This window comes from Nesoenas mayeri, assembly GCF_963082525.1.
Source record: "Nesoenas mayeri genome assembly, chromosome: 2".
NCBI classification, from domain to species: domain Eukaryota; kingdom Metazoa; phylum Chordata; class Aves; order Columbiformes; family Columbidae; genus Nesoenas; species Nesoenas mayeri.
The window spans coordinates 8490609-8503356 of NC_137543.1; the positions used below are offsets into that span (position 1 = coordinate 8490609).

The 12748-nt window shown below is 38.7% G+C and overlaps 1 protein-coding gene across 1 annotated transcript in view; it reads right to left on the minus strand.

Moving 5' to 3' along the window:
• The window catches only part of KHDRBS3 (KH RNA binding domain containing, signal transduction associated 3), a gene marked incomplete at both ends in the record, with an annotated part of 90048 nt that overhangs the window by 19189 nt on the left and 58111 nt on the right, over positions 1-12748 (minus strand). Inside the window, one exon of the mRNA XM_080339736.1 lies at positions 11787-11979. Coding sequence (XP_080195862.1) covers positions 11787-11979 — 193 coding nt within the window. The remainder of the gene's footprint in view (positions 1-11786; positions 11980-12748) is intronic.

Below are 12748 nucleotides of genomic sequence, written 5' to 3' on the forward strand. Positions count from 1 at the left end.
TCTCCTCTCAGAATCTCCCAACCAACCAGCCCTACGAGGGATCCCGAACTTCAAGCCATGTGTGCCCAACAACAACAACAAATCAAAGCAGAGGATTAACATTAACCTTTTAATCTGTCAGGAAACTTTGCCACTAAGGTATCCCTCGTGGATTCTTTAGCAGTCTTATTCTTCATAATAAACTATTTTACTAAAAAAATTATCATGAAAGACAGGGGGAAAACAGACTACGGAGAAGTTATGGCATATCTATGATTTCTCAAAGACAAAGTAAATTTGAAACAGGAATTCCCTTAAGATGTCCAGCAGAACAAAAGGAAAATGTCGGGGAAGTCCAAACTATAGACTTAAGTGTTTCTAGTATTTGCATTTCTCTTCTAGAGAAATTTTGCCCAGAACTCATTACCTTTTACCATTTTGTCTTCATAAATTGACTATTGCAGAAATTCAGTCCTGCATTATTACATTGTTGAAAGCAGCTCTTCCAAGCTTTGAATGAAAAGAGATCCAGTTTGTAGTTTACACACGAGACTCTTGCCACTTAGTATTAAAAAGATCAACCTGTGCTGCTGCAATTACTATGAACTGCTTAAACAGATCCATTCTTCCTGTATTTGCATTTATAAACCCAAAAATTAACATTAAAACCAAGATAAACTTCATGTGCAACATGCTGCAATAAAAAGAATACGTTTAAAGGGCTGTTCTCAACAGCTTGTGCTGTTAAGACATTCAAATTCCAAACCACTTGTTTACTGTGCACTTATTCCTTTGAAGCAGCAATTAGGCAGGGGCAGCTGAAGTATGTCAGACCCAATTCAGGGAAAGCTCTGAACACAGTATTTTCTTAGTCATACACTATTCGAAAACTTCCTCTTTCAGAAGGTTACAAATAAGGTTGGTCAAGGCACAATATTTTATACTTCAGAATAATTCCATACTGAGTATCTTCCTTCTGAAACACAGACCTCTTGTGGCTTCAATTAATGTTTTCTTTATTTTATATCTAGGTGAGATACCCTTGGCCATCTGACATGATTCGGTACTATAAAAATAGCATGCTAACTTAAATGAAAATAAGTATTTTTACACACAATGAAAACAGACAGAACAAAACTTAAAAATGCACAGATATCTAAAGTACATCGCAGATTCACTGACAACCATTGCTATACAGATTTATTTCTGTGTAACAACGGAGGAATAACACCTTCATAAGAATATTTTAAATGTATTTTTCCTGCTGTTTCTTCAGCATGTTTCAGGTATTCATAAAAGCATTCAGTTTTGAATTTAAAGCCATTATTCTTCTTCACACAGATGACAGCATTTGCATTCCTACTATATACCAAATGCAATAGTATAGACTTGCCTCTTTACACCAATTAAATAAATCTATAGATAGGTCTTCCTGAAGGTATTCTGTAAATGGAAAGAGATGGCTTGTGAAGCTTTATTTCCTCTCCCACTCTCAAAAACAAAAGCCCAAACAAGATCATATTTTCATGCCATGACTGGAAGCATTTTGTTTGTTATTCATTATTCTGCTTTTCAGGATAAACTAATTCTCATTGGATTTAGTCTGATCAAAAGGAGGCAAGTGTGCTGTGCTTACAACAAAAATGTAGAACAACAAAAAGAGCTGAAAAGTCAAAAATCCTCAAACTATTTCTCATGTAACACTTGGAGTATCAACCAGGAAAGTATAAGGAGCAATTGTCCTGACTGCTGCTAATTTCAGTCTTAAGCATCTTTCCCCAAAGTAACAGAACTGCTAGAATTACACAGCCAATCTGAAAAGAATATGAAATTATTCTGTAAGCATCTCAAAACTTATTAATAACTCCAGCCTATAAGGCAGATCCACATTACATCTCCTCCTCAAGAGCTTCTGCAGTTGTCTCAATGAAGTGCCCACAGCTGATATAAATCCAAAGGGCAGCACTGGTAACACTCATTGTTCTGTGCAAAGTGCAGAGATTTTTCAGGAAAAGAACTAAAGGCAATGTGTAAATATGCACTCTTCAAATATATTCATGGTAACTTACTATCACAGGTCAAAAAAATGATAAAGGAAATAAAAGCAATCCTTGCTAAAACCTCCGTGCTACCCAAACATAAATCACGCTAAGCCTGGCTCAGTGTTTCTTTCCATACTCTAAACATTCTCTTGTTCACAGGGAATAGGAAATGGTGGCTTTAAATTATAATCTGCTGGCAGTGACAGACTAGTGTTTGGGCCCTCTTTTGGGGAAATTAATGTTTTTAAGAGAACAAGACAGAGAAACAGGAAGGAAGAGGGAAAAAGTTCATTTTAACAGAAAGACCATCTGTAGTGCAAAAAAACAATCATGAAATCAATAAGAAATCAATTTTCCAGCTGCCCCCAACTAAGGAAATCCATCCAAGTGAAAAAAATAAGGCTGTTATCCCTATAACTAAGGTATGGTTGTTTCTTTTCCTCATCATTCTCTGAAATTAATACTTGCACCAGTACTTCATCACAGAACACTGCAGGAATATCTTCCTTTTAGCTAAAAACCATCACATTGAAAAACTTTGTTTGTGCAGAGATTAACTTGAAGGAGAAAGAACATCTGACAACATCAGTGCGGTGCAATGAAGAGTTTCTCCTAGCCAAATTAGAATTGTAAAGGGAAGGAACAGCCATTTTGTTACGTGGAAACAACATCTCCCCATCATTTAATCAACAGACAATACGAGGCAATCAAAACAAATATGGGCAGCTACAACCATCTAAAGTCTGAGCGCTAACATTAAGGACATTAGCAGCAAACATGCACAGACTGTAAGCTCTTATTTTGTAGGTTTTCATCTGCTTTAATCTAAAAGGAGCCCAGTGCATGTTCAACCAGAACAAATAAGATATTCCTGGAATGAGAGATGTACTGGTAGATTGTCTTTAATGTACCTCAACAAAAATAAGAGTTGCTAATGAATATAGGCAGTAACATTTAAACCAAGCTACTGTCAGCCCTCAAAAATTGTGGTTTGCTATGTACAACAGCAGGGAGCAGTCTCTGAATCAGGAGGACGACTCACGTTCATTCAATAATACCAAGTCAGAAAACAGTCCACTTACATGTTCAGCTTAAACTAAAATACTTTGAGAATAAAGTATTTTATGTGCATGTTATAGGTGAACTTTCAACTTGGAGATAGGCAGCTTTTCAGCCTTTCTTACAAAATGTTTCACTGTTCCTACAACCAAAGCTGCACGAATTATTGAGAAAAATGATAAGATCTTTCATGCTTTTTCCACCTCATCCTGAAAACCCCAGAAACCGTAAATCTAAAAGATTCAAAATGAAATGAAGTAAGTATTTGAGTGACTTAAATATAAACTACATTTTTTTTTAGATTTATTTCTTCTTGGTTGTACTATTTAGCATGAAAAGTAACATTATAATTGGCCAAAAAAAGCCACGGAATAATGGTTTGATGTTATGAACATGCTTTCCAACATCTTACCTGAATTCACCCTGACTTTAAGAATAGTCTTAGTACTTCAGAAAAGCCAGAACTCAATGAATAGATTGCTTAATAAAAGGCGTGTTACATAAGTGGAAACCACAACATTATCTACAGGGGTGAAACAGAGTGGACACAAGATCATTTCTCTAGTTCTTGGAGAATGAAGCCACCTAAAGCTTCCAGGGACCAAAACAAAAAGCTTCACAATCAAAACTAAGCAAATAAAAAACATCTGAAATTAATGTTGCATGTCATTAAGAAACTATCAACATTCAGGATACCAATGTAAATTAAAACATGGTATCACTCTTGCAAAATAACATTAAAGCTATATTTGAGCTCTGTTCAGGGAGAACTTAAATTATTTTCAAAGTCTAACCTAATCTGGACTAGCCCTTTACCCAATATTTTGCCATGTCTACTCTAAGAAACATTTATTTCTAAGTAAAAAGCTTGGTTTTTTATATAGTATAGAATGTTTTTCCTCCTTTTTCCTAAAGATCTCTCCTCCTTCAACCATGAACAGTAAGTGAGCAAATGTTAATAAGAAAAAAAGTCCGCTTTGAAAACAGTTCACCATGCAAAATCAGCATCATATTAATAGCTCCAAGAAAGTGCTTCCACCTTAATCCTAATTTTGATTTCTTGCAAAATCAGAATTAAATATGATCTCAATGAGAAGATGGAATTCAAGCTCAGCACTGGAGATCCAAATAGAATTTGTATTAGCTTTCTAGAAAGGTGCACTAAATACTAGGCTGTAGATTATTCAGCTGAATGGGCTCTCACTTGTAAATAGTAAGACTTAGCATTCATTCTTTTCACTAACAGATACACACACACATATTTTGTAATAATCACTGGATCATGACATGGATTTCTGTCCTTAGCCATCCATCCAAATATTGTTTGTGAACAAACTTCCCTTAAGTGTTCTCACAAATTTCTAAGGCTTTCTTACAAAATCAAAAGGAGAGAAACCACCACTCCTGATGCTGTGTATGCAAGGACAGGCAGTGTCCTGGTGGTCAGCACAACATCTCTAGGGAGAACTGAGGGAATGTCAACACCTTCAAGAGGAATTGGAACCAAAGGCCTTCCACTGCTGGAGAAATATTGAGCTACCAATTAAGAAAATACATAGAGCGCCACATTGTTCCACTGCACTGGACACTGGTGAGGCTGCACCTCAAATCCTGTGTTCAGTTTTGGGCCCCTCACTACAAGATCGACCTTGAGGTGCTGGACAGAGTTCAGAGAAGGGTAACGAAGCTGGTGAAGGGTCTGGAGCACAAGTGTTCAGCCTGGAGAAAAGGAGGCTGAGTGGAGACCTTATCACTGTCTACAACTACCTGAAGGGAGGCTGGAGCATGGAGGGGGTTGGTCTCTTTTCCCAAGTAGCAAGAGATAGGATAAGAAGAAATGGCCTCAAGTTGCACCAGGGGAGGTTTAGATTGGATATTAGGGAAAATTTCTTCCCAGAAAGGGTTGTCAGGCATTGGAACAGGCCGCCTAGGGTAGTGGTGGAGTCATCATCCCCAGAGGTGCCAAAAAGACACCAATGAGGTTCTTAGGGACATGGTTTAGTGCCACAGTCAGGTTATGGTTGGACTCTATCTTAAGGGTCTCTTGAAACCAAAATCATTCTATGATCATCCACTTATTGTTTTGATCATCCACTTATTGCATTGTCTTGTTATCCAGCATATTACAGTGATGTTTTTTGGGTCTTCCCCACTTCTCATTGGAAACAGTATGAGCACAGCCTCATACTATTGCAGTACTTATATGTATTGTAGTATATATAGTGTGAGTAGTTCCATAGTATAGACTTAATGTGAAAATTGCAGGCTTAAGTATTAATTCAGTCTGAAGCACTGCTTTGTCCACCAGCCAAAGCAATTATTTCGGCAAATATTCAGAAACATACGCTTCAGGAACTATAGACTTTAAAAACTTAGCAATTCCTAAGCTTTAGGATTTAGCTGAATCAGGCAGTAAGTGTAGACTTTAAAGAGTTTGCTATCAGTATCTTTTTTCATACAAATGTTCTGTGCATCCTCCTAAGCAGTCTGTACCCAAGTTAAAAAATCTTGGCATGTAATTGGAAATAGTTCATAATATTATTTTTCAAGTTACTTGACATTAGAAAGGCGCCCTAGGTCTCTTACTGATAGACATTCCATTTTAATTCCATTTCTTATTACAGAACGCAATATCATTGCAATATTTAATTGAAGCATTAACTGCTAGAAGTTATACATGTGGTCATGGCATTAGAAGAACTTGTCGCTGAGGTAACCCTTGTCTGGACACAAGACAACATCAATAAAATTGCCAGAAACAGAACAAAAGCTCTGACTTAACTTTCCCCCACCCCAGACTAGGGAGGAACATTCAGATCTGATCGCCGCTTTCCCAAGTAGTGTTGAAATCTTGGCCATAACTTGCTAGATTGCCAAGTTCTATTTTTCAGTGCAGACATTCCACATTGCCACAGCAACAGGTTTTAAACATGTTTAAAGTCCAATTTTTAATGCCTAAAAAAAAAATCTGATTGTCAGCTCAAATAAATCTCACTCGGCATTTAACACATTTAAGCAGCCAAAACAGGACTTGACATGGCATCAAAAATATTCATATGAAGTACAGAATTTAAATATTTACAAAATATTTGCAAAATATTTACACTTGACATGAAAACAGCAGGAAATAAAAAAACTAACCTTAAAAAAGCTTCAGCCAAATTGCTGTATTACTAATTTAGAAAACGTCTCAAAGTTTTGAAGCTTGTAAGAAGACAACAGCAAAAGGCAGAGCAGGAACTGTTACTAGACAGTAACTGAGACTGAACAACTATGTTCTAATCTATGTTTTACTGAACATTGGCTAAGGAATTGACACGTAAAATGTACTGAAATGCTAGCATACTGTTAGTGTCTTGCTTATTGATAATTATGGAAAAGCTTAAAATCTCCAGCTAGTAGTTATATACAATTTCTATTGCTTATCTTAACAGAATAAACTGTCAACTTAAAAATACATGAAGATATTTTTATCTGTTGCACAGTTTTGTTCAATGAGTAAAGTTCTCCTATAATTAAGAGAGTGATGTCCATGAAACTATCTTTCAGTTCTTCAACAAATCTAGCAACTACCTACTATAATTTCCCTTATCCAAATGTTATAAAAATAATCCTGAGTATGCTTCACATGTCATACCAGGCTATCTCCTGACCTGAGTGGCTGAGGATACAAAACTGTGAGCCATGTTGGTCTTCAGAGAAAGTTTATCACCCCAAGCAGAGCCATGAGGTTAGAACAGTGATTATAAAGCCGGCTGGCTGCAGAAACCTGAGTTCTTGCTATCGCCTAAGCTGATGGTACAGCTATTAAAAAGTCAATGTTCACAGCAAATGATAAGGAAGTGTCATTTAGTGGCTTCAAAACCTTCATCATGGTACTAACAATATGGCAAGGTCCCAGGAGGAATAGGTCTTGGTGTAAGAGAGATACATAAGTGAGAATAGCAGCAGTGAGGTGGGAAAACTAGTTATAATGAACTGAAAAATGTGCAGATATTGCTGCTAGTCCCATATGTTGTGTAACTGCAGCAGAGGAGGCCACATCAAGCTTCCAGAGCCAGTGCTACAAACTTCCCAGAAAGCTGGCAGACAATGAGTAAGAAACTGTTTATGCTGAGGGTGGTGAAACCCTGGCCCAGGTTGCCCCGAGAGGTGGTGGATGCCCCATCCATGGAGACATCCCAGGCCAGGCTGGACAGGGCTCTGAGCAACCTGATCTGGCAGGGGGTTGGACTGGATGAGCCCTGAAGGTCCCTTACAACCCAAACTATTCTATGATTCTGTGCTGGATGTCATCTACCTCTGCACAGAGCTTTCTGTAGCATTCAAGCTCCACACAACTTCCCCAAGGGCTCCAAGCAGACAGGACAGCAACGATCACCCAGTTTTGTTAATCTTGAGTCCACATTAAAATGCACCTAAATTTGAGTGAATTATTTTTTGCCTGCAGCTTGATTTTCGCCCTGGGTGAGTCACTGTCTCCAGAATTAACCCTTCCCATTTTCCAGAATGAAGTAAGCATTCTGCTTCCCATTTTGATATCTTTTAAGAAAGATATTCTTAAGAAGAAAGAGATTAGGATAGGCAGGAGTAGAACTGAGTAAGTTTCTCATAACTGTTAGAGATTCATTGATCAAAGACCACAGAAAAAAAGTTAGTAAAGCAAGGAAAGGAAAATGTTTGTGTTTCTGACTCAATAATGGCCTCATTTTACTTAGTAGCACACCACAGAGGAAAAGGGCAAGGACTTGATGTACTGAAAACCCTTCATCCTCTTTAAGATATTTGCAGAGTTACAGAAGGCAAGTTATTGAAGTCTTCCATCCAAAATATAGTTTTCTTCTTTCTGAACTTGTGTAGTTTCACATCATTTTAACGAGTACAAAGCAGAGTCTCATAAGCCTGAGGGAATGAAAATCTTCATGAATCCTTGCAGACTTTCCAGTCCTCAATGGAAAAGTTCCAAAGGCTGTTCTGTAACTTCCCAGGATATCCCCATCTCCGAGGCTCTGAAACTATTTTCGCCTTAAAATAACTGCTTATGATACACAGATCTCACTGATGTTCTCACTCTGCAGATGCTTCTCAGCAAACAGATATTCAAGTTAGCAAACCAGCACTTCATACTACATATAGCTAAAAGCAAACAGTAAGGAAAGGACAAATACTGGTAATGACTCCTACCATGTTACCTTAACCTGTAAAAGACACAATTAAGGCACTGTGATAATGAATGACAACTGGGCAAGTAAAAAATACTGTGCATTAAACTTAACAACACACAATAGACTAGTGCTGAAGGGAGTGGAGCATCTCCCATGTGAGGAAAGGCTGAGGGAGCTGGGGCTCTGGAGCTTGGAGAAGAGAAGACTGAGGGGTGACCTCATTAACGTTTACAACTATATACAGGTGAGCGTCAGGAGGATGGAGCCAGGCTCTTCTCAGTGTCAACCAATGATAGGACAAGGGGCAATGTGTACATTTATTCTAATGACTCTCCATTTCAACAACGGAGTCACATAAAATATGATATTTTAAAATGGGCGACCTAGCATTGCTGTGTCAATAACAGCTTTAAATATATCTATCCCAGTTAAGATATCTTGTTTGGAAGATAAATGATCCAGTTCTAGAGAACATTCTTTTTAGAAGTTATTTAGCACAGCGCTATTTTCTAATTATTCTCTCTTGAAGTGAAGCATACATCCGGATACTGATTCTAACAGCTGTTATTTCTGTGCCACTCCTATATACTCATGCTTTAAACAGCAGATATATATATACATATATATAAATATGAAGTTACTCAAAGAGGTTTATTTTGGATCACATCACCATGCATTCCACAATGTATGCCATGGAAACAGGCTGTTTAATGAGAACCAATTCCTTTGAAAACATTGTGAAATAACCACCTATTTGCATTACCCACTTTGAAAAGTCAAGTCAGGTATAGCCAGAGAACATTTTAGTCCATTGTTCAAGTACTAGTTCTCATAACATTAATAAACTACATTAACTTCTGAGTTCTTCAGGTACGTGTCTGTTTGTACTACCGATAAACTTCTATCAGCACAAAGCTAAAAGTGTTAAAGAAAGTCACGTTTCTGATCAGCAGGAAAATGGTTGAGATTTGATTTAGAAGGGTTGGGGGGGGGGGCGGGGAAAGAAGAGATGAAGAAAAAGGGGAAAGGGACCTGAGGGTCCTGGTAGACAGCAGGATGACCATGAGCCAGCACTGGGCCCTTGCGGCCAGGAAGGCCAATGGTACCTGAGGTGTATTAGAAGGGGGTGGTCAGTAGGTCACAGAGGTTCTCCTTCCCCTCTATTCTGCCCTGGTGAGACCACACATGGAATATTGTGTCCAGTTGTGGCCCCTCAGTTCCAGCAGGACAGGGAACTGCTGGAGAGAGTCCAGCGCAGGGCAACAAAGATGCTGAAGGGAGTGGAGCATCTCCCGTGTGAGGAAAGGCTGAGGGAGCTGGGGCTCTGGAGCTTGGAGAAGAGAAGACTGAGGGGTGACCTCATTAACGTTTACAACTATATACAGGTGAGTGTCAGGAGAATGGAGCCAGGCTCTTCTCAGTGTCAACCAATGATAGGACAAGGGGCAATGTGTACAAACTGGAACACAAGAGGTTCCATTTAAATATGAGAAGAAACTTGTTCTCAGTGAGGGTAACAGAACACTGGAACAGGCTGCCCAGGGAGGTTGTGGAGTCTCCTTCTGTGCAGACATTCAAACCCGCCTGGACACCTTCCTGTGTAACCTCATCTGGGTGTTCCTGCTCCAGCAGGGGGATTGCACTGGATGAACTTTTGAGGTCCCTTCCAATCCCTGACATTCTGTGACTCTGTGAAGGTAAGTGGAAGAAAGTTTGAAAGAAAAGCAAAAAGTGTCTAAATAGAGCTCAGGAATTCCTTTTTTGCTAGTCTGAACAACAGAGGCAAAGTTCAGACAGACTTGACTGTAAAGAGGGCACAATAAAAGCTTTAGGAGATATAAAACAGTAAAAGCATTGCCCTTGAAAATGTTATTTTCCATAAGACTAAATCCATTTTTATGATAGTTTTGATTTAATAAGCTTTTTTCTTCATCTCACTGCTCTGTAAGTTCAGTTTAAATTAAATTTACCCTATCAATTCATAACTTTTATAATTTTCCGTCATGTACAATAGAAAGTATTTTGATATTTTTAAATTTTTAATACAATAAAATCAAGATAAATATGTATGGCTTATCGAGATTCAGTGTACACTGTTAAAATTTTAGTATCATTTCTGAATGTTTCATAAAAATATTTTAGTTGTCTAATCATTGAACAGTTATATGGCCACAAAGGCTTAAGAGTACTATTCCCAGTTTTATTTGAGAATTAAAAATCTACTGACAATGTGATTTTTTTTAGATTTTTGTAAAGCAGAAGCTTAATATAATACATTTAAGAGGTATGTAACTATTTTGCCAAATGCACTGCAAGTGTCTTTATGGTGCTATATATAACACAAAGCTTTATTAATATGAAACAGTTCAAGTTTGAAAAGGTGACCACATTTGCCACAGATTCTGGGTTCAAGACTTAATTACTAATTGAAGAGATTCTACTGAGTTTGAAAGTGATCGTTTGGGTCACTCCTGTTGTGCGTTGATAAGGATCGTGGCTGAAAACATTGTGGCAAAACTAGTTCATCCAGCCACAGGAGATGACACATTCAGTATAGGGGGAACTGTGATTTACATATCAACAGCAAGCTAAGAAGCCACAGCCCAGGCCAGCTGGTCAATAAGGGAGATGAGGAATGAGCTGGAGGGCACATATCCCCATCTTCTGATATGACCAGCTTGGCACACAAAGGGGAAAAGCTGAGACCCTTCAACATGGCCCAGGACTTGTCCAGACTTGTCCATCTTTCTCAATCACCCTTTCCTCACCAAACTTTCCTTTACTCAGAGATCTATAAAAAAGCTCACCTAAAACAGCACTGGTTGGGAATCCACCACCCTGAGGACCTTCAGCCCAACAGCCTCACCAACCAGACCTGACATTGGAGGATGATGCGCTACTGAACTACAAACCCCAGCATCCTTACCGCAGGACACTGAGACCATACATGATCATAGAAGTCCTGTCATCCATGCTGTGGAGACATAAGAGTGGCTGGATCCCTCAGCCTTTTCTTCCTTTCTCCTCCTTCCTTCTCTCCTTTTTTCTATATCCCTATTTCTTTGTCTCTCTTTCTGTGATACATTACTCTCTCATACCTTAGTTTTCCTTCCCTCTCTACCACTCTCTTTTCCTTTTAAACATGTAAGAGTAACATTATCTTAAGCTCTGCTGTTGGATTCTTGTTAAGTCTTGCATTATAGCTACTAATGGTTGCCAACACATTGCTCATAGTAGGACTTTTGGTGTTAATGCATTGGTAAGTTCTGTGCTATCATAAAATACTTTTGCCAAGCCACTATTCGCTGTAACTAGTATTCCAACATATACTTTTAGTAAAACTCATAATTGAATTGGACCCCTGGAGTGATTGTCTGTCATTCACTTCACATAACCATGCAGAATTAACCAAGAGTTAACTCACAACTGGTCTCATCCGTTGAGTCAGGGCATGTGTTGCATTTAGCATCATCCCATCTGTTGGGACAGGACAACCCCTCCAAAGTTAAATGCTTTATTCATGGCCAAGAGCTCGACTTACATATTCACCATACGTCTCCTGCGCCGGAGGTGGTGGAAGGGGCCGGTAGCCCGCGGGTGGCGGAACTCCTCTTGCTCTGGGTGCCAGGAGTCCACGGCTCCGACTGACTGGTCCTCGACTGGGAGGGACTCCTCGGGGTGCTGGTGCCCCTCTGGGGACTCCTGCTGCAGGTGGGGGGACCCCTCCACGGCCCCTGCGAACATATGGATTGCTTACCATTAAATACCGCACCCTCCGCCACCCAACAGCTCCCTCCCGCACAGTACGACAACTTTGCTTTGCTACAGCCAGAAAAAAGAATCTAAAAGAGGTTTATAGTTTGTAATTTTTTTTTATATGCTTTAATTCAATTACACGCATTATGCAATAAATGCAGAAAGATACGAACTAGATGTGATTCAGTAATTAAATTCTCACTGGCTTGAGCCATTCTTTCATACACAGACACGCAAATCCATTTGCTAGAATCAGTCAGCTTCACTAGAATTTAACTTATAGCATGTGAAATCACAATCACAGAATAACAGGTTAATTTGAAGCTGTCAGGCTATATTGTACTCAAACCCTGCACAGAGGAACCAGTTGAAATTCCCTTGTGATCCTGTGTAAACTACTAAATGCAATCCAAAGATCACACCACACAAGATTGAGCAGGGTAGAAAAATGACATTTTCTTCTGGTTCTAAAAAAGAAATTTTCAGCTGTTGCAGAAAACATTCAGACATGTAACAAACGTGCAGGATGATTATAGGATATAACCTAATATTCTATATGTATTTAAGAACAAGAAATAACATTGTATTTGTTTTTGAAGTTCTGAAAGAAGGATAAGCATTAATTTGCATTCTATTACTTTGGATGGTTAACATATGGATGAAAAATCTGAGACCTAAACAGGAACAATTATCAAAAATATTTTATCCATTTAGACATGGCATTCCCCCCATCTCCCTATAGTAAAG